The sequence below is a fragment of the Hippoglossus hippoglossus genome, chromosome 16 (genome assembly GCF_009819705.1).
Source record: "Hippoglossus hippoglossus isolate fHipHip1 chromosome 16, fHipHip1.pri, whole genome shotgun sequence".
NCBI classification, from domain to species: domain Eukaryota; kingdom Metazoa; phylum Chordata; class Actinopteri; order Pleuronectiformes; family Pleuronectidae; genus Hippoglossus; species Hippoglossus hippoglossus.
Genome location: NC_047166.1, coordinates 2,964,493 through 2,986,978, shown reverse-complemented (window position 1 = coordinate 2,986,978; position 22,486 = coordinate 2,964,493). Strand labels below are relative to the sequence as shown.

The 22,486-nt window shown below is 44.9% G+C and overlaps 1 protein-coding gene across 5 annotated transcripts; it reads right to left on the bottom strand.

Annotated features, from left to right (window-relative positions):
* Positions 1-218: 218 nt before the first annotated feature.
* Positions 219-20,530, bottom strand: etv1 (ETS variant transcription factor 1). Of its 5 annotated transcripts, none has more exons than XM_034611750.1 (13): positions 20,238-20,530; positions 19,874-19,975; positions 19,290-19,380; positions 18,923-18,970; positions 14,629-14,682; positions 9,099-9,249; positions 7,970-8,158; positions 6,785-7,032; positions 3,984-4,055; positions 3,827-3,895; positions 3,570-3,739; positions 2,148-2,249; positions 219-687 (listed from the first exon to the last, which is right to left on the bottom strand). In XM_034611750.1, exons 2-13 carry the CDS (start codon positions 19,916-19,918, stop codon positions 466-468), a joined length of 1,461 nt encoding a protein of 486 aa, XP_034467641.1. In that variant the 5' UTR covers positions 19,919-19,975; positions 20,238-20,530; the 3' UTR covers positions 219-465. The 5 variants fall into 5 exon arrangements, with proteins under 5 accessions (XP_034467641.1, XP_034467643.1, XP_034467644.1 ...); XM_034611752.1 differs by having other exon boundaries at positions 9,099-9,228; positions 20,238-20,523; XM_034611753.1 differs by lacking the exons at positions 18,923-18,970; positions 19,290-19,380; positions 19,874-19,975; positions 20,238-20,530 and adding an exon at positions 18,172-18,812.
* Positions 20,531-22,486: the final 1,956 nt, after the last annotated feature.

Genomic DNA, 22,486 nt, shown 5'->3' with positions numbered 1-22,486 from the left:
ACATAGCTCATAGCTAGCAGGTTAACGCCGCGTCGCTCCTCCTGTCCGTAAAGTGCACTCTCCATCCTGCTGTGGACGTCAGAAAGACAAGAGCAAAAAGAACCAGAGGACGTGTGTGTTTATGTGAGAGAGAGAGAGCGAGAGAGGGGGGGGGGGGGATAGAGAGATAGATAGAGAGAGAGAGAGAGAGAGAGGGGGGGGGGGGGGGGATAGAGAGATAGATAGAGAGAGAGAGAGAGAGAGAGAGAGAGAGAGAGAGAGAGAGAGAGAAAGCTCCGCTGCATGTGTGTGTTCAGTCTTATTCCTGGAGCGACTGTGAATTAGAGGACACAACAGTCTCTGGAGTGACGGAGGATGGAAGAAGAGATGGAGAATGGAGGTGTGTGTTTGAGGGCATGAGTGTGTGAGTGTGTGAGGAGGTGGAGGAGGAGGAGGAGGAGGAGGCGGAGGAGGGGGGGGTTGCCGTTAATAAACGTAGCCCTCGCTGTAGGGGTGCGGTTGGCAGTAGGGCGCCTCCTGCACGTAGGCCATGTTCTCGTCAAAGTGCGACAGCGGCACCGTGTCCTCCTCGTTGATCTGCCGCTCCATGTCCGTCTTCAGCACCGGCCGCTGATTGTCGGGGAACGCCATCGAGAACAAGGCCTCGGGGTCGCACACGAACTTGTAGACGTATCTCTCGCCGGCCACCTGGACAAGGGAGGAAGAGGCGGAGATAGTTGAGAGGATGAATTTGGGAGTTGAACTTTTGGGTTTCAGTAAGTTGTAACTTCTGTGACTTAATAAATCAGTTAGATACCAAGTGTAAAGAAACATTATCATCATCTTTTCATCCAATTTTATTGAGAGAATACATCAAAAATACGATAATTGTGAAACCTGCAGACATATTTTTGAGAATATTCTCAAAAAAAACTTTCCTCTTAACCGTCAATGGGTTAAAAATGGTGTAACATCCATTTTTAACAAAAACCAAGTGTATAAAACCATCATCATCCTTTTTTAAAGAAATTTAATTAAAAAAACAAAGACTAAAATGTACATAAAAAAATACCATAAATATAAAACCATGACGCCGAAATCTGTTCTGAATATTCTCCTGAAATCCTAAAAATATATCTATAAAAACCACCTTAAATCAATTGTAATTAGAATATATCCTGACTCATGATAAAGGCGAACCAGATAAAAAAATGTGGTAAACAGAGAAGAAGAGTTGTGCAACATGTTTCAAGTTTTCATAAAACATTTACCAGATGCAGACATTGTCTAAAGATGCACAAATTAAGTTTGACTGATTGAACACAAAAGACCTGGAGGAGCTGCAGCAGGTTCACAGCTGGATGGTGATGACACACGAGGAAACTTCATTCATTTGGTTTGATGCTCAGTGAAGGAGCAACGATATTTCCTACTGTTAAGTATGTGGATGTGTACGAACTGCAAGTGAAGTCTCCAACTTACTATCTGCTGCAATTATTCTATCACACACAGCTCAAACTATTTGGGGTTCAGTATCTTGGACACTTTGGCATCCGGACTGGAGGAGTCAGGGATCAAACTACCAACTGTCTGGTTAGTGGACGACCCGCTCTACCTTAGATCTAAGCACGTCACTCAGAAGAGCTCATATCTCCATCAAGGCCCAAACAGCTGCAACAAATTACACACACTCATAAAGATCAGCTCCCTAAAGATCTCACTTTTTTTTTTAGGAAGATCCAGGAATTATTCTGTGGACAATTTGGTGAAAATGTAAAAACTTTTATTTAACTTCACAGGATTAACGTTGAGTCCTTTGTTGTTCAGCAGCTCCACCATCTTTAAAAAGCTCCACCTCCTTCTTTAAGCTACAGAGGAGGAGGAGGAGGAGCTTAACACAGCTGCTGTCGATCAGGCAATGGACAATTGATTTGTTGTTATGTGAAAAAGAAAGGAAGTTAAAGAATGGGGGGACGGCCATCTGCACTCAAGTTATTTATATGAAAGGAGGCAGGTTAATGAAAGATTTATCTTCTCCCCGCTTCTTTTTCATCCTTGAAATGTGTTAAAGTATTATTGTATACGTTTTTTGTGATATTTCATTAATCTTATGAATCCAATCATGAATATTCAGTGTGTTTATTGTTGTAAAGTCTCTGTCCTGTTACCTTTTGCATGATCCCCTTCTCGTAGTAGTAGCGCAACGATCGGCTGAGCTTGTCGTAATTCATCGCCGGTCGATTCTTCTGTATCCCCCACCGACGTGCCACCTTCGTAACAAACACACACACACGCACACACACAGCACAATGTCAGTAAACACAAACAACAGACCAGGACGCCAGACGAGATCCCTGCAACACAGACGCTCGACCCGAGTTCCTGACAGGGAGCGTCGCTGCAGCTGAAACGTTGAACAAACTTATTTATCCACATTCTCCTAATAAGCGTAATTACAGAGCGTCCGGCCGGAGCAGACCTGAGCAGGGATGTGTTCATTAGGAGCTTGTCACACACCCAGCGGAGGAGGCAGCAGATGTTACAGCACCTGTCTACCAGACCACCCACCACCCGGCCTCGCAGCCCAAACCCACAGCCCCACGGCGCTCTCGCTCGCTCTCTCGCTCGCTCGCTCTCTCGCTCTCTCGCTCGCTCTCTCGCTTCAGCTTCAGCTTCAGCTTCTCCTCTCTGCTTCTCCTCCAGCTCCCGTTTTCTTTCCCCTGAATCTCTTGTTCTGATGTTTTTGATGTGCTCCACCTGGTGAAAAGGCAGAAGCCGCTCGCTGTCGTTTGTCCGTGGCGTCCCAACACCCGGGGGGGGGGGGGGTTTGGTCACCTGATGGCATGAATGGGCCCCCCTGTTCGCTGCAGCTGGCCCCTGCCTCCAGACACCGTTGGGTCTGCGTGGACGGCTGCAAGGTTACCCCTCCATCTCCCTCCCCCCCCCCCCCCCCCCCCCCCCCCCCCCCCCCCCCCCCCCCCCCCCCCCCCCGCCTGCGACCCCGCATCCTCCGAACAGCGAGCAACAGGGACTGAGCCCCACTGTGTGCGATGGGGGCGCACACAGACCCGGCCTCTGTTTCCATTTCAAAAGGCCCAACCGTCGACACGGGATATTATTTTTAGGAATATGTCCTGTGAGATATTCAGCAAGGGGGGGGGGGGGGGGGGGGGGGGGGGGTTGGTTTGATCAATAAAGATAAAAGATGAATAAAAATAAACTGTTATGGCGAATCCGGGCCTGGTTTGACCACAGAGAGCCGAGCACGTTATTCAATCCTCTTCAAATGCTAATTTATTATACTAGCTTTTACTGCAACGTACTGTAAATCCACACTTCAGCCAGAGCTGAAACTGGAAGATTGTTTCCATCATCTTTCCAACACGTTGATTATTTTACATTTTACAATCAGCTCAACAGCTCAAAACCCTGAAGATTTTCACATTTACGAGGATTTTAACTCGCACATTCCAGCTGCTGCAGCAAAGCTCTCACATTCGTCTTTGAATTATTTCACGCTTTTCTCTTGATTGTAACACAAGCAAGTGCAAGAACTGTGTGAAGAATCAGGATTTGGGAACAAACTTCACCTCCTCCGGCTCGATGAGCTTGAACTCCATGCCGCGGCCGGTCCAGGCGATGTAGTGCGAGTTGGACGGGTCGTCGAGCAGAGCGACCAGGAACTGCCAGAGCTGCAGCGAGCCTCTGCGCTGGTACGACGGGCCCTCGCGGTACAGGCCTGCCTCCTGCTTGATGTCACCTTCAGGACACAGTGCGGATCATTATTACTCTGAGTACGTTTCATTGCAGTGTTTACAAGTATTTGACGTTGGTAAAAAAAACTCACCTTCGGCCTTTTCTGGCACGACGCAGGTGTCATCGTAGAAATGCCTCGCCACCTTTTCAAACATACACCCTGGAAGACAAGATAAAGGGTAAAGTGAGACATACGATCCGCACGTAGGTGGCAGCGTCACAGCGTTCGCTCGTGTCATCGTCTGTACCTTCAGTCCTGGTGGTGTGAGCCAGATAGCCGTCTTGCCGTAAGTAGACAGAATGGCAGCTCGGCACTTCAGCTGAAAGCCAGAGCGGGAGAGTGGGTGTTAAAGGGCCCGAAGGCAGCATTAAGAACACTATCTCAGTTATCTGAGAGCAGTCAAAGCCTGTTCGCTCAATGCACCACTGGCTCTGATTAAAGAAGATGCCCTCCAGCGCCAGCACGGCAATGGCTCCCAGCCACCGGCGAACTCACTATATCAAACCATTAATAGATCCTGGGAGCGTCTCCACTCGCAGGGAAGATTTACTACCGAACAAAACACCGGCGCTGGCGTGAAAACACAACCTGACAAAAGATATAAGATTCTTTTCATATCGTGACGGCTCAATAATGTGCTTTTACTTTTTTTTATTAAAGATAAAAACCACAGCGACCTGCAGGTGTTGGTTTCTTTTGACTTTCTCGGTGGATATTGTGCCGACGCAGCACGTTCGCTAAACGCAGATGAAAGCGTCGTTTTTCATTTTCAAGGCCGTGAAAATGTGTTTCCTCAATCAAGCTGCTCCCGGATGATTGGGTCTGTTCACTGGTTCGAGATGGGGCGGGACTTTTTTTAAATGAAAATATAATAACAGCAGAAGGGTATTTGTTCGAGTTGCCAGGCGACCGCCAATCAAATCAGATTAAGACACACCCACACAGTCCTGACGATCAGCCGAGGGTCTGAACATCTTAATAAATAAGAGAAAGATGGTTTTTCCTTTAGTTTATCAAATTATTGTTGCTGCATTTTGAATATTGATAGTTTACAAACCTTTTCCCACATTTCTATTCTTTATTTTCTTTATCACTGCGATGGATCTGACAAGAATCTAACTTTAAACTGGATATTTGCATTTTAAACCACAAAACATAATATTTCACGGATGTAATTAAACATTTTAAAATCAAATCACTTCACTTTTCATGTCTAATAACAGAATTCTCAATAATCCTCTAAAGAAACAACTATATAGCGTTGATGCCTGTATCACTGGCTGGTTTAACGACACTGTCCAGATTGAATTGTCCATTTACTGTATTTGTCAGAACCTCCCACGTACAGACATCACTGTCATCGCTTGTGAGCAACAAAAAAAAAAAAAAAAAAGGGCCGAACAGGTTACAAAGTGAATGTTCAATAAACAGACCGAGGCCCTTCATTTAGGCCCATAAACATTTCTCTGAACTTCATCAAAGTAATGGGCTTGTAGAGGAAATTGCTGCTAATGAAATTACCAGCTCCCCTCCCATCCTTCCCAACAGGCCCGGTCAACATGCTCCACTGTGACGGATAATAAATCCACTCGGATGCTGCGTCCTGGATCCACAGGACAGGACGGAGATATTCTTTCTCCTCTCTTTACCTACACTCACTTTATTGATAATAAAAATAATAAAAGCAAGTTAAGACTTTTTAAGACCATTTTGATTTAAATTTAAAATCTATAACTCCACGTTATCCCTCAAACGACATAGTTTTTTCCATGTTAGTTTTCAGTTCCACTTTGGTCTTATTTGTAGTTTTATCACAGCGTGTTAATATCTATGTAATTGAACTACAACACGTGAAGAAATTACAAACTATACAAACTGCCAAAACGTCTGTTTAACCAAGTATTTAACTTAATATTCTAAGGTATTCAAGATTTGTTCAGGCGTAAAATTCAGATTATTTTCAAGAACCCAAAGAAACCCAGATTTTTCAGTGTCGATAAACTAATAATTCACCATTGTTCCTTTGTTTCTCTCATTATCAGACACAAAGAGAGAGTGTTGAAATTAATCTGAGCCCATTCGATAACAACTTTGATCACTAATTATTAATTAATTGTTTAAGCCATTTATCAAGCAAACACACCAATTATTCACTGCTTCTTAAATGTCTGGAAAATGTAATCAAACTAAACCTTGTCTCTGCTTTTTAGATAAAATAATAAAAAGTAATTCAGTTGCAGTTTGTTCCTGATCTTTACTCAATCTGTCACATATCAAGTTAAAACCTGTTTGTCAAAAGGAGGAAGTGTTTTATCACCGAGGCTGTTTTTTTCTGAAATTACCCAGTGGTGTTAATTAGCATTTAGAAGCCGAGCGTCTTTGTGAAACTCGGCAAACACACGACTGGCAAAGTAAACCTGCCACTGGAAACTGATCTCCAGTTTCCAGGCTCCTTCACGACGTGACAGAGAGAGAGCGGAGCCACAGCTCGGCCCCAGAGCTCATCAGCGCGGGAAGAGGTTACTTTTCTTCCTGACTGGTCACACGCTCTCTCCCGGGTCGTCGCTGAGCGCCTGGTGAATGAACCCAGCCGTCCAGCGTATGTTCATTCATGTCCTGGTGTAGCCTCGGGCTCCTCAGAGGCCGCAGGCGGAGGATTAGGTCCCTTGACTCTGACTAAAGGGAGCGAACAAGTGTGGGAGGGTGGATGTTGGACTGTAAACAGGCACAGCCCCCCCCCCCCCCCCCCCCCCACCCCCACCCCAGCCCCCCCCCCACCCCTCCTCTTTTCTATTACAGCGCCACAGGAAATGGCGACCGGTGCAGACACCCTGCAAAAACCAGATCCCCTGCCCTAATAATGGGCAAACTCAATAAACGCCGACCCCCTCCTCCCTTGTCTTCTCCCATTCCTGAGATGATAACGCTCCGGCAGAAGAAAAACGCTGCTTTCACTTCTTGTACCTCACACACACACACACACACACACACACACACACACACACACACACGCACACGCACACGCACACACACACGCAAACCTCTCACCTGAGTCATAGGTGAAGTCCCGGGGCTCCTGCTTGATCATCATGGTGGTGGGGTACGTGTGGGGCAGCGGCGCCCCCATCATGGCCGGGTGCTCGAACAGCGGGTCGGGGTACTCCTGCTTGAAGCCCTGAGGAGGGAAGGGGATGTTGGGCTCCGACATCTGCCTGTGGTAGATGGGCCGGCTGTCCCGAGCCATCGTGGGCGGGGAGGGGAACGAGTGGCACGGCTCGGAGAGCTGACGTCGGAATCTGAGGAGGACGGACGCACCAGAGGAGACAAAGACGGAAACTTAACAGTGTTTGGTTTTGATCTTGTTTTGGAAAATGAATTTCAAACGAGCAGTTAAAGAGAGAATTTAAATCTTTGATCACAAGTTTTTTCTTAAAGACGGAGCAAAACAACATCAGCTTAAAGGCCCAGTTACTCACTTTTTTATTAAAGAAGTCAACGAGAGGCGACTGAAAGCCAAGTTGTTTGCGAATAGAAATTGAATTTGACATGAACTGATTTTGTTGATAAACCTTTAGTCTATGAAACATCAGAAAATGTCAGTTGCTTTAATCCCATCCTGACATCTTCAAAGTCTCAAGAAAAACACTGAGCTATCACGTAAAACAAATAAAACCACTAATTAAGCTGGAAATGACATTTTAATGACAATCTAATAATCAATTTAACTAGTTGAAAGCTCCAAAAGCTTCTAAACTGTCTAAAACCAAAACTTATAATTTTCCATACGTGGAATTTCAATATCATATATTTGTAATGTACTGTACACTGTAAATATTTTGTTTACATTGTATATATGACTACCTTTTATAGCGTCTTATGTATTTATTGTATTTTTGACTTATTTACTATATTTGAGTGTTTCACACTTACTGACACTTAACATATCGTGAATCGTGTCTTTGAGCCGCGATAATTTTGTGACGTGCAAAGTTCTCACAGCTCAAGAATCCTCCTCAACATAAATACATTTTTACGCTGACTGGTTTTAATCATAGCTTCAGTTATTCTGAGTAATTCTCAGTGAAGTTACAGATTATGCAACATTTCTGTATTTAAATGGGTCACAAGCAGAGAATGTTGATATTCTGGATTACGTCACTTCGGACATTAAACGACATCATGTGCATCTGCTGCCGTCGGAGTCGAACCGGCAGCTAAAGGCCTCAGACCCACCTGTGGTCCATGGAGTAGGTGTTGTCAGCGAGCGGCTGGGAGGACGGGATGTGAGCGTAGGTCCTGTCTGGTTTGGGCGTCGGGGCGGCCGTGGGTGAGGCATGGTGGAGGGGGGACACAGGGGTGCTACAGGGGGGCGTCACTGGGCTGGAGGGCTTCATTCCTGCAGGCTGCTTCTGCTCATAGGCACTGGGGTAAAGAGACAAGAGTCAGTGAAGCTTCTGGTAAAACTAGAACATACTTTACTGATGCTGCCCAGATTTGGAAGATAGTACAGATGGAAAAAATATATATATAAATAGATTAAAATATACTTGGTTCTTATATATTTAAGTATATTTTGTCCTGTGGCCTTTATTTGATAGTTATAGTGGAAAGAAGGCAAATTAAAACTGATTTACAAGGTGACATTTAAGGGAATAGTTGTTTTTGCACTATTATAAACTTTTCCTTTTTGCCACACATTCATCTTTCAATACCAAAACTTCCAAAATCAAATATGAGCTCAGATGCGTTTTTGTTTCCTCATTTTAATTAACACAACAACAATCTTTACAGTGCGGAGATTTTCCACGTGAAGCCAAATGTCTGTTTGTCTGTTGCTCTGAGCCTCTGATCAGCAGGTGAGCAAATGAACCTCACATGTGATTCACCACCAAAAATAAAACACACGACGACTCCCTGCACACGAGGCCATTACGCTAACACGCATGTGGAATGAATGCGATGTGTTACAAATCAAATCAGAGTGTAACCAGGCAACACAAGAGAACTCACCCAGCACGACTGTACTTATCACAATGTGCGTCGGATTTCAAAATGAGACACGTCCATGTCCATCTAATTTTAAATGTTCATCAGGTTTGTAAACGAATGGATAAAAACAGTAAAAATAACAATTTGACAAAAATGATTTATGACTGAAAATGAATAGAAAACAGGTTCATCGTTGAAGATGCAGAAAAAGTGTAAAGTATAAAAGTGTGGATATGTTCTCCAGATGAGGAGATGACTTCTCAACTGTTTCTACATCTGTAACTAGTTTATTAAAGAATGAATGAATGGGGAACCACAGATCTTGTCTCTGTGAACGAGGTGTCACTCGGAGGTGTTTCTGAGAGACGCTCACCTGACGCTGTACGGGCACTTCTCTCCATACTGGAGTTTGAAGGGCCGCTCTTGAGAACAGTTGGAGCTCAGCTCCGAACACGGGCTGTGCAGCTCTCTCTTGATCTTCAGCTGCAGTCCGTGGAACGCCACTGCAACAGGAGAAGAGAAGACTGTTCCAGAACACTGCATGACAATAAATCAAATGAACATGGTATAAATGTGGCTTTTGAGAACAGATGCGAACGTCAGGGTTCTGCATTTTTCGCGAGAGGATATTTTTTAGAGAAGCGAATTAAGGAATTGAAATAGAATTTATGCAGGAAAACAGGTTAAAGATTAATTTAGTAATTTAGTGTTAGCAGCAATTTATATAAATTTCTGTCCCTGTTTAGACACATTTCTGCAATTTAATTTTCATGGCTGAGGTTTTCAAGCGTGAACGTTTTCAGAAATAATAGATAAAGATGATTTTTCTTACAATTTTATTTATAGAGAGGCATTTTCAACCGTTTTAAAATTATTGTTGCTGCCTTTGTAAAAAAAAGTGATGACATGAATCAATTCTGTTAAAAAAACATACAGCAGATTTTAGACGTAGCTACATTGAATGATGTGAGCCTGGATTTAAAAACAACCATATTACAGCACAGATACAAGCGAGTCCATCATAGATCAGGATGAACATGTTTAAGTTAAAAGTCTTTCTTCCGAGCATCCGTCCTCCGACAGGATTTGACATCTCAGATCATCAGTTACACAAACAGCTCACTTCAAATCTCATTTGTTCGTCCTTTCTCCTGACGGGGACTCGCTTAGTGAAATATGACAAACATGAACCTGGGTGTGCGGCGAGCTCCTATGAAAGCTTTATCTGCTTTCAGCTGGCTGTCAATACCTTCCAGACGACAACAACCGGGCCCATTGATCTGGAGGGAGAGGGGGGGGGGGCTGTGCTCTCTACCTATGGCCGCCGACGAGCCCCGATGCATCTGAGCGGCTGTTAAGTGCCTGATCAGTCCTGATTAACATCCCATCATCCCGAGTCATGATCAACGCTAATCCAATTGGCTGCGCTTCTGACGAAAAAAAAAACCCCAGTCAGTCAGAATGAAGTCGGGCTCGGGGGTTGCCTTGCCAATCGCCGTCTCACCGCACACAAACCAGCGGCGGGGGCCAATCCCGCAGCGCTCTGCCGAACACCAGAGAGGGCCAGTCGCGGTCGGGGGGGGGGGGGAGGATTTCAAACTGATGTTTCAGGCTGAGGGGAGTTTAAAAACTGAAATCACGAATGGAAATCCATCAACTCCTGGTCCAGCAAACATTTAGACATCTGATGAGCCAAAACACCAAATCTGTGGTTTGGGAGTATTTTTATTTTAAACCCAGCCACAGGCAGGAAGCTCTCTGGGGCTGAGGGGGGGCTGAGAGGGGCTGGGGGGAGAGAGGAGGATGTTTTGGGGAGTTTTTCTCACGGCTGACTGACAGCTGTCGTACAAGCAGGGGTCGATCTGCCAACACCCCATCTGATGCACAGCCGAGCCCCCGGGGGACGGGCCACACGGCCCCGGCAGGACAAAGCTCAGGGGTTGTTCGCAGCCCTCGCTGGGGGCCTGACCTTTCTGGGTCATCGATCGGAGGTCAAAGAGACACTTCCTGAGGGGAGACCTTTTGACGACGCTGACATGGAAAAGTCTCGCGGAGTCAAAGCAATACTTGCGTTTTCCCTTGTTCACGTCACAATAACTGTCACTTTAATTACCCGCGACAATAAACATACAGGAATATGTTTTTCTTTTTATAGTTCAGCCGACTCCCTGGACGTCTGCGTCACAGCTCAATGCCACGTTTACCCCTGGATCAACAGATACTGGGCTTTTTATCTGTTTGACATCTTGTGTGTAACTCTCAGCGTCACAGCAGCTATGAACAATAGCTTCACATGCGCTGCAGCTCAGGGCCTTAAATTAGAAATGGAAATGTCACAATAGATTTCGTCGGTGGGGGGCCAAGGTACACAAATCAATAGCGAGGGGCATCGCCTCCGACTAAAACAAGAGACTTCCTTTTTAGTCCAGAATGTCAGGCCCATCACTGCTTGATTGCTCTCATTATCTACATATTGATTAACTCCGATGGTGGGGTGTTTAAAAAAAGAAGCAGTTAGAACAATTACTGGCTCTATTTCGAATGCAAAATGTGGTTGTTTTTTTTCCTCTTCTCCCCCCCCTGTGCCATTAACTCAAATAATCTGTAATTTTCTTTGGTCTTTGTTTGTTCAGACTCGACGGAAATCTCGGCCGCAAATGGAATAAACAACGTGTTTTTTTCCCCCCAAGCTCTGTTATACGTGTAAGGAAATAATTTGTGCTCTAGATTATTATTTCACATTTTCCTTATCTGACATTTTTTTTCTATCAAAGAACCGTTGGCGCCGGACGTCGTGTAAACTCAGCCACAAATTGTGTGTTTTGGCAGAAGCCCGAGCCGACGTTTGGCAGATACTTCTCCAGCCCATTCAGGAGAAAATACAGGTCTTTTGGCAACAGCGAAAAAAACCCCTCCGTTCCATTTTCACCTACTGTAGGTGCTCGCCACCGCTGCTAAATGATGGAGGCTCGGATCTGCCGGTAACGTGTGGCCTCATTTTACACCTCCTCTACTCCTTGCGTTCCCCGCTAAGTTATGCTAATGGTAAGCATCTGTGTTGGAGTTGGAGACAAAGAAAAATTCTCCTTCAGCCCGAGGACACTTTTGCTTCGAGGCCACGCTCACACGCTGCGACGTGGAGGGAAGACGCAGCTTCTCGAGAGGCGTTAACTCCGTGAAAATGTGAAGTAACACCGACGGGAAAAGACGGATCGACAGTAACCATCGAGATTCCTTTAATTTTTCTCTTTCTCTTCTATCCAGTTTCCACTTTGACACAAAAGGCTGTGAAATACTGTCGCTTTACGTGAGCTGCTCATTTCATTTAAGCAAATTTGCAACTACCGATGTAAAATTCAAGCAGAGAATTGGAGCTAACATTTTAACGCTAATCTTGTTTTCTTGGTATGTGAGTTTAAAACACATATATTTTAATAGTTAAGTGTATTTGAATATAATCTTTTCCTAAAAATACAACTGAATGCTTCTTTTAATTAATGCTAATTAGCTTTTAGCTGATGCTAACTGTTCTACTATAAAAGAAATTGTCCAGTATTTTTAACTAGCACAATTGATACCTACACTCACAATGCTAATGAAAAAATTGCGCTACTTTTTAGCTAATGCTAGCACAGACAGCTAACTGGATAGCTCCACTAACGATGCTAAAGGGTAAATTAGGCTACTTTTAGCATAATGCTAACTATGCTACTAAAACAGATATTTTCCATCATTTATAATGTCAGTACAATCCAACAACAATCCAACAGCATATTAACTCAAAGACGTAGAGAGAATCTTTAAAGTCACAAGTATAAACAGTAATTTTAGTTTTTATAAGGCCGCTGTGCGAGTTGCCAAAACAGCCTGAGGAGTAAATGACACATTTGTCGGGGAATATCTTTACCTGTTTATTTGGGATCGACTCAAAATAAACTACAACGCTGCAGTTGTCTGTTTTTAACAAACACCAGTTAACGTGCACTATTTCAGTCTCTGCAAAAATACACACTAAGTGCAGTAGTGAGTATTTGCGGCAGCAGGACGGGGGGGGGAGGTGGGAGGACTGACGTACAGCGAACTGTTTTTGTTGGATCGGTTCATCGCTGTTTGTCTTTAATTCGCTGACATCAGGGAAAACGTGGGATGTTTCCAGCTTGACAATCGGTAGATGTAGCATCGGCACCTCTCTGTCTGTCTCCTCTCACTGTCTTCTCTACACAACTTCTGTCTCTATCCCTCTCTCTGTCCGTCTCTGTCCGTCGCTCCATCTCGCCGTCCGCCCCTCCATCTCTCGGCTCGGTGAAACCCATATGGGAGAGCTGCCGGCTGGGACGCCTGCTCGAGCGCCCAACCACGGTGCCCTCACCCTCCCGCCATCTGTCGGTGCCTCTCCAGTCTGCTGCAGGTTTGCCAACAGGACAATTCAGATGGTCAGCGGTCTCCTGCCACCGCGGCCACCCACCCTGGCTATACCTCTGAAGGACAACGGGAAAGTCTCTGTGACCTCTGGTTCTCTACTGTACAAACGCATCGCTCCTCCATCTTGGATTTTTTTAGGATAAGGGCTAATTCACCACCTGATCTGTCATGCAGCTGCTGGGTTCATTGTTTGGATCGTGGGCTGAACAAAGCGAAACAAAGACAAATGAAAGGAAACAATGCGCTGGTGCAAATAGGATCTAGTTTAATTTGGACAACCTGATTCAGGATCTGTAATCTGGCTCACACCGGGTTAAAGGGTGTGTGATCTACTTCGGTGCCAGATCCATCCCCGCTTACCCAATTACTGTCTGTGACCTTTAAAAGTTTACAGTCCACACTGACACTAAGGTGACCTTGTCGTTTTGTTCTCGAGAAGAATCCTTCCTCAACTCTTGTTTCCAGGTTAAAGGACGGGGGGGGGGACAGAGGGAAGACGCAGCCTGGGGACACACAGATCTGTGTCTTTTCTCACAGTTTCATGGGCGTTTTGGCTCATCAGAAAGACATGTGCTTGCTCCGGGTCCCACTGAGCTCCACTCAATCCATTTCTGTCCCCATCTTGGCACCACTTCCTCCAGAAGTGGACGGTGCCAAGTCACCAGTCACTGTGTGCAGCCACCGTGCACGACCAGGTGAAGTGCAGCTAACTGCCTCATCACTGCAAGAGACACATTTTATCAAAGCTCGAGGAGTGAATTTGTTCTTTTAGTTGGAAGAAAATAGAGAATATGTGAAAAGGCTTCTTTTCCTGCTGTAAAATCCCCAGTGAAGGTTGGGCCGTGCACGTGAAGGCCAACAAACCTGCAGCTGAAAAGGATAAATGTGGTAATAGCTAATATTACGCTGCCTGATTTAGAAAATCTAACCACACTGGAGGGTTTTGCACAAACAGCACTTTGAGGAGAGGTCGTGCAGGAGCATTTTTTTTTAAAAGATTTTATTTAAAAAAAATTCAAAACAGCCATCGATTGACAGCAGTTTCTCCAACCTGGAGTTAAAAATATCACTTCAACCCCCCTGAAAAACATCAACCACAATATTTTGATGTTTCTCTATGCAAATAAGTCACAGTGCGATAATCTCTCCGTGGTGTGAAGAGGTGCACGGGTGACAGAAGGGAGGGAGAGACAAACAGAACGAGAGAGATAACCCCCTGCCCATGCACCTGTCTGCAAACCTGCAAGACTGCTGCAGCTCTCCAGAGAGCACTTGTGTAAGCAAAGGTGAGGGCACGGAAAAACACACAGCGCCACGTGCACTCCCCCCCCCAGAACACAAACACACCAGTCGAGATAAGTGAAAGAAAAAAAAAATCCACATATACACACACGTAAACACAAGCAGTGATGCGTGCACACACGCACACACACACACACACACACACAACAGAGAGGAAAACAACGTGGTCTCTTACTCACAGTTTTCAGTCTGGAAGTCTGGAACGAACTGCTCGTCATTGTCGGGAACTTGAGCTGCAAACAGAAGCAGAGAAGAAGAAAGAGCGTGATTGTTTGTGATGTTGATGGACAACGCAGCATTGATCACAGCTCTCCCCGGTCCAATAGCCTCCTCTGACAAACAGGCTCCTGGGACGCGAGCTCGGCCTATCCCAGCGCCGCCTGCTGCCGCTGCTGCGGGGAAATAGAGTTCACAGGAAATCAGGGCGAGGATCCGTTTGTTTTCTCTTTGGTGCCCGCGTTTTTTATTTTTATTTTACAATGTGCAACAAAATGTTAAATCCTTTGACAGTCTCAATTTTCTGTATTTTAATATCTACTATTAAGTCGTATTTAAAAACAATGTGAAAAAATATAAGGAATATTTAATAAAAAATAGAAATCTCACAACAGGGTCCATTTAGTTGTAATTCTGGAGCTTTTCAAACATATCACACTGTCGTCCTCCAAAGACAAATACATATTTCCCTTTTAATCTAAGCACCTAAATTATCTCTTATCCATGTTGATCTAAAATTTAACTAAATTAAATAAAATCTAAATATTGTTTTTATCCTTTCTTTTGTCTTGTATCAGTATAAACATTTTTTTTTTTAACTTGTTGTTTTATAGTGAAAATAATTTACCAAGTTAGAAGATTTTAACACTTATTTTACTACAATTTGACCTTTAAGAATAAAAACTGGCTTATGAGCAAACAGCGCTACACACATCAAATAACCTTGAAATGCTTTGAGCAATATGTTTTCAATGATTAACTAATTAACTAGGAATTAGGAATGCCGGGCGGCGAGGGACATGATATTTTTTTGCTTTAGGTGACTGACTTCCTCCTAATTCCACTTCCTGAGGTCGCCTTGTCAAACGTGAGCGCCGCGGCCCGGCTCTCGCTCCTCGCCAGCAGCCAAGCACCCATTGTTAACAGTGTCTAATTGGCTTCTTCCCTACTGTTGAATCCACCTGTACCTACCGAGTCAGGTCTGTTCCAAACCTCCCAACGCTTCACCTGCGCTTCGAACGCCCCTGCACTCGGGCTAATGCTAAAATAATGAAGCCCGCCCCGCTCCGGCTCCAATTAGGGCACGTCCGCATTTGTGTGGCACGTATTTACACTCAGCGACATTTCCCTTCGTGTCCCTCAAGTTCGACACTTCGCCGGCGAAAGGCAAAAGGAGATTTAAATGTGTCATTAGCACGTCTATTTATACGCACAATGAGGTGGATCCTCATTATCACAGGAGCAGCAACATGTCTCCACATGTCTGGAGATCTTCAGAGAAAAAAGAGAAATCACAGGTTTCCCATCTCTGCCGCTCGTGATGTGATCGGGGATGGTTTTTTTTTTTGTTTCTCGGCAGAAGGTGTGAATTGAGGAGAGTAAACAATCAACAGATCAAGAGGAGACAATTGCTCCATGTTCTCAGGCGGGTGAAGAGAGCAGCGAGGAAGTCTCTCTAGAATCTGCTCTAATTAAACCTATTCAAACACTATTGTGGGCAATTCTTTTAAATGCAATTTGGATTTTAGCCTGGTTGATTTACTGTTGAAGGATCTGGGACTCGTCTGCTGCTCTACTCCCGATGTGCTGCCGGCTTTTTTTTTAAAGGGTAACGACATAAGACTTTAAAGAAAAAGTAAAAAAGATATAAAGGACAGTCTTTCATACTCAAACCCTCTAAAAACCCTCGTCCCTCTGAGTCTAATCACGCCCCCCCTCCCCGTTAGTGGTGAAAAACCTCAGCAGCCAAATCGGTGTCCAAACTGAGGAGCAGGACGGATGCGTCAGCGGCCTCAGTCTGTGAATGAGACAGCTGATCCCTGCAACAAACTCCTGGGGAGAAACGGCAGAGCTGGAAGTCTGCCGCCATTCACAAAACAAAAAAAAATCCAGAGAGGGGGGAGAAAAGAGGAGTGAGGATGAAAAGAGAGGAGTTGTAAAGGCTGTGAACACGAGGCCCGAGTCTGTTGGAGGCGTTTTTCCTAAAACCTGCAACAACGGGTTTTAACCCGATTTAACATTAAACTAAAAGAGACGCATTTTTTAAAGCGAGAATTTGGAGATTAAAACGATTTTCCCGGGAATGAAAAAGACACTTAAATGAGTGTAGGAGCCTGAGTGGAGGAGGCGGGTCGCTGTGGTGCGGGGGTGGGGGGCGGGGGGGGGGGGCGGGGGGGTCGAACAGACGCCTGTCAGCTGGCGAGCTCCTCCAACCTCTTTGGAGTCGGAAATTCAGTCCGTCTCTCATAATTCCTCCTCTTGTTCCAATTACCTGAACTAATAAATCTTACAAATGGGAAGGTATTCCTTTTCATCTTAATGGACAGGAAGTCATTCATTAAATCCACAATCTGCGAGCGTTCATCATCACATTGATCCACGACAGGCAGAACTGTAAATCCTTAACAGTAATACCTCTTATCGCCCGCCGCCGTCTCCCCTCTCACTTTGGATACTGAAATATTAAAATCCTGTCTTATTCTTTTTACACGCCCTGCGGTGGGCGCCGCGCCACCTCACGGTCTGACTGCTGCTCCGAGTCGGCGCCGCTGCTTCAATATCTGTTTCCAGATCGCATACTTTTCTTTTTTTTTTTTAAAAAAAAAGCTTTGGTTTGCACTCGCAGCATTTTCAAACGGGTTAAAGAATAGATGGAGCCCGTAAGTGATGGAGAGTCGTTTCCACCTGTGTGAAGAGTGAGAGCTACGATTCTACTCGACTGTAGTACAACTCAATTCTTTTTACTTTAAAGTACTGCACTTGATTCAATTATATTTATGACAGGAGAGAAGAAAGAAGAATTGCAGCTTTTCAACCTGAGCTCTGATATGTTCAAATATAAATTATCTTTTTTGCACTTGATGCTTTAATTAAAACATGAAAATAAAATTGCCCAAAAAAAATCTGAAAAAAATTGTAATTGACTTAAATAAATAAAACATATATTTAGTAAAAACATATTTAAAAACGTTGATATTTGTATGTTATTCAGACCGTTCTTGTAGTTTCTCTGTTTAACTTTCAGTATAGGGACAAAACAGCAATTTAACGCTTTCAAATTAAGAACATTTTTAAATTCTATACTTTTTACTTGAATGTAAAACTTAACGCAAACGTTTTGTGCTAAATATTTAGTTTTATTTTACCTTATAACACAGCAGCATTACTATTGTACTAATGTGTCTTAGAAACATAATTTTACTCAAATGATTTAGCAAATTTGCAGAGAAGATACTACAACTTTGTTTGACGTCAGATTTAAATTCAAATCATCTTCTGCAAGTTATCATCAGCTTTACACGTCTGTCTTTTCACAATAACGCCACAATTCTTTACTGATTTTCACTGCAAATCTTCCAAACTCTAAAATATGAAACTCCTACACTACAGAAATAGAAACTTTCAGCTTCCATGTACGATTCTGAGTCAGGTGCAAACACTAAAGTCAAGCCAACAGTAAAACATGCACACGAAACAACAACAGACGAGCAATATTCACCACGAACCAAAACTTCGGTGCTGCAGACACGGCGGGAACAGGACACTCGTACTTAAATCCTGAAGCATCACGTCTCAGTCGGACCACAATGAGCAAGTCTTGCCATGAGAGGAAAAGATTTATAAATAAAAAAATTAAAAGAAAAGGACGACTATATAAAAAAAAAAAAAAAAATCTCTCTCTAAGAGACCAGGGCTGATGTTTTGGAAGTCTGCGATAAAAAAAGATATAAATCCATTCTCTCTTTTCTTTTTTTTTTTTTTTTTGGCGCCAAGGAAATGAAATTGAAGAAGACAAGGTGATGGTACAGCTGGAGAAGATAGAGAGGTGTGCTGAGAGGAAGCAGAGGGAGAGAGAGAGAGAGAGGGAGAGAGGGAGGAAGAGAGAGGGAGGGAGAGAGAGGCTGGAGTACAGCAGAGCTCTGGTGGAGGTGGAGGTGGCGGCTGCTGGCGTGCGGCGCGTTAGCTCCTGCCAAAAGCAGAAGAGACAGTGAGCGTCGGAGAGCCTTCTCCTGGTAATTTGTGATGACACTCTCTGGGTAGAGCCTCCTCTGTCTCCCTCAAGACCCCTCGCTCACAGTCTCTAATGTATGCATGACACACAAGGTGCCTCTTCCACACAGGCTTTTAATTGGACTGCGACGCGAGGCATGTAACTCCAGGCAGCTTCTTTCTTTTTTTTTTCACCCCTCACAACCTCTCAGTTTCTACCCATCTCCCCTCGTTCCTTTTTTTACTTGGGAGATTTAAAACACTCACCTTCTGCCAGCCAGGTCTCCTGCAGCCGACTGAGGTCCTGGAAGAGCTCTGCAGGAGGAGAGGGGGGGAGAGAGGGCAAGTCAGGAGAAGGAGTCAAAGCCCAGGAGAAGCATCAGAAACAACTGAGTCCACTGTGGCGCTGCTGATGTGCCATCAGTGCCACTGGAGCATTGTGGGCAACTGTGCAGCTAATAACAAGTCAATTTGTGTCTCTGACCTCTGACAGAGGCTTGAGAGAATCATCACAGGCCGCCGTGTTGTAATTGAGATTCTGTAGTTAGCAGTGCAGGTGGACACAAACCAATTGAATTTTGCTAAATGTTTAGGAGCCGTGAAATTAACTTCTCCCTCTCTGCCCTGCGCCTACCTTCAGTGTCCTGAGCCAGGTCGGACTTAATGAATTTTCTCTTTCTGTCATTTGCTGGCCTCTCGCAGCTCCTCGTCTTCTCCTGCAGCCGCTGGAAAGAAGAAAGAGAGAGAGAGAGAGACACACACGAATCAATTGTTTTCTGTTCCTCACTGGAGCAGAGAGTGTGTTTTCTTGGCTGCACGTTCAGCGTTTAAATGAGAGAACGACTGGAGGAGCCTCAGTGAGCCACTCATTGATGCCGCACACACACACACACACACACACTTCTAAAGTCTGGCACATGCACAGGGACCTGTGCTGCACTCATCAGACATAGCCTAATTAACAAGTGGTAACATGGTGCACAACCAGCACTACTGTGTAAAGTAGCGGGGACCTTGTTTAGCTGCTTATCTCTGATGGTCTGATGAAACTTAAACGGTCCCTGAGGAGGAATGAGTCCTGGCAGCAGCAGGAGGAAGACGAGAGAGATGGAGAGTAACAGGAGAAAATAGACTTTAGATGAGGAGCGAGCTTCTTGTCTTAGATTCAGAGTTAGAGACGATGAAGAGTGGTCAGGGTGGAACTTTCTTTAGACTCACTGTGGAGTTACAGTGAGGCACTTGCTGGTCATGAAATCCATCCATGTTGCTCTACCGTGGCTCCAACTGACGATCAATCTGCTGCGTCTCAGGCGTCACACTCTGGAAGAAGAGAGAGAGGGGGGGGGGAGAGAGGACGTGGATGAGTGGAAATCATTCAAACACAGATCAGGAAGCCTCCGAGAGCAGATTTACCGACAGTCAGTTCCGGCAAATGTTGCAAAGTTACGTGGAACCGTCTGCAAAATCCGTGCGTAAAGCTGGAGCGCGTCGAGCCAAAAAACAAACAAAAAAAGCGCACGGAAATGTGTCCGTGTTATTTTTTTGAGAGTTGAGAGGAAGAATGAAAACCTGGAGCTCTTACCCGGGCGACCCCGCGCCGCTTTCCCCCGCACGCACAGGCACCGTGAGGCGGCTGCAGGATCTCCACGGTCCCGGCTGCTGCCTGCGCTTCTCCCCCCGCTCACTGAGTCGCCTCCGAGCGGCTTGGCATCGCCTCCCGGGGCCTCCCCTCGGAAACAAGCCGCGCTCCGCTTCCTATTGGTCGTCAGTGTCTTTCACTGGATCACTTCGCTGGCAGTCGATCGCGCACGGCTGCGGGCGGCGAGACGCGGGAGAAGGTCGGAGGCAACGTGCGCGTAATGTGGTTCTTTTTGTTAAATGATATTGAATTTGCAACCGAGCTTCAGTTTGTTTTATCAAGTTTTTTCAGAAGTTGCACTCACACTCATATGCAAAGTGCACTGAGCCTACACCCCTCACACACACACACATGCCTCTATGTACACACACGCACACGCACACGCACGCACTCCTCTCCTGGTGGAGCGCGTGTCCATGGTGATGGTGTTTTTGAAGCTCTGCCCCCTCCTGCGAGGGACACGTTTGTTTGAGTCCTGCGCAAACACACTGACCTGGAAGTAAAGCTCAGGTCAACTGAGGTCAGAACCGAGGAGAGCGTCCAAAAGGGCCTCGAACACTGCGTCCACACACAGGGATGAGAGGGTGGAGGGTGGAGGGGTCCAAGCCCCAAGCTGCTTCAGTTGGTGTCAGGCTGTTCAGCTGCAGATTCATGCTTTGAAATAATAAACACATGAAAACCAATGAACATAGTTTTACAATCAGCTCTAAAATAGAAGCTGTTGATGTGAACTTTTTGTGAACCACCTTTTAGCCGATACAGATGCTTTTGTGATTAATACGCTCGTTTTAAAAATGATCCGTCACAAATTTGCTCTTCATTATCATGTAAATATTGAAGAAGACGAGTCAAGGTGTGATTCAAAGGCTCCGAATACACAAACACAACAGTTTGTTTTGCAGGGATTTGATTTCTCTCTACATGTTGAAGCACATGAAGACACTGAGGACAGAACAACTTCACAGCTCGGGAGGTGCAGGACCTTCTAGGAGCACGTAAACACACAAACTGTCAATTCTCAGAGGCGTAATTACATTCTCTACTAATCACTAAAAGCCAAATTGGTATCTGCTCCTGATACGTCTTGTAAATTTTAAGCATTTTATCCTTTAAAAATAATTATTGCAAGGTTTTAGTTTCAATGCAACACATCTAATGATTAGATTTAGAGCAAGTAATTCTCTAAATTGATTTAAAGTAACTTCATAACTGCATCTTCCACCACGTTTTGTGATATTCAGTTTTGTAGTTTTTGTGTAATACTTCTAAATAACAGACAAAATAAATAAATTAATGCAGATCAGAACCTCCCGGAGGTAATGAAACGTTTCCTCTCCTGCCTGAACGAAGCTGGATTTTAGTGGCCAAGTTCAAATTGTATCTCTACATTACAACAATCAAACTTTCCTGCTCGTGCACAGAAGATCGAGCCCAAACCCCAGAGAGAGAACTTGTACCACTGCATTAAACACCTGACTGAGAGACGGACGTATCGGAAGTCAGTGGTGGTCACACTGATGCCATCTTGGATCCAGGCAGGGGTCCATTACCAGGCCGGTGAAGTGGATGTGAAGTGAAGTACCGTGTCACTCCTGCTGAATCGCCCCCCCCCCCAAGGACGGAGAAACGCAGGTCAAGTGCAGGCGTCCACCCATCGGACACCGAGACACGCAGTAAGTGCCACCACCGGGTTACAGGAGAGGGAGATTCTCTGGTTTTACCGAAAATGATCTGAAGATTCTCCAGTTTAATAATGTCTGTAAAACTGGAAACTGAGAAATCAGCAGTAAATGTTTCTACCACATTAATGTTCTCTATACACACACAGCTATGTAAAGATGGACGACACTACTGCCCCAACAAAAGTGAGGCCAAAACATCTTGATCGCCCCCTGGTGGCCGGCTGCAGTAGAGGTCATACACCCCACCTCCTCTATGTTAGTCGATGGGACAAACTAAAAAGTTCGAAATTTTTCTTAAATAGTCTGTCTGTATATTTTATATTATGTTCATTTTCCAGTAAATTTGGTTTTAATTACCTATGTATTATACAAACTGGACAAGATGCCATGACTGACAGCTGAGACTGAGCCGTGATTGGTCGAGCGCTTGTTTTGTTAGAGTCTCGATAACGTGGCTCCGTCCCCGGACACAGACTCTGGCTCCAAAAGACGTCTTCGGCAAGATGGCAG

Excerpts from the sequence above, each read along its gene's own strand:
- etv1 (XM_034611750.1), bottom strand. The coding sequence starts at position 19,918 with ATGGATGGATTTCATGACCAGCAAGTGCCTCACTGTAACTCCACA. Across the intron at positions 19,381-19,873 it reads TGCCTCACTGTAACTCCACA|CGGCTGCAGGAGAAGACGAG; the intron begins GTGAGTCTAAAG and ends TCTTCTTTCCAG. Across the intron at positions 2,250-3,569 it reads AGCTCATCGAGCCGGAGGAG|GTGGCACGTCGGTGGGGGAT; the intron begins GTGAAGTTTGTT and ends TTTGTTACGAAG.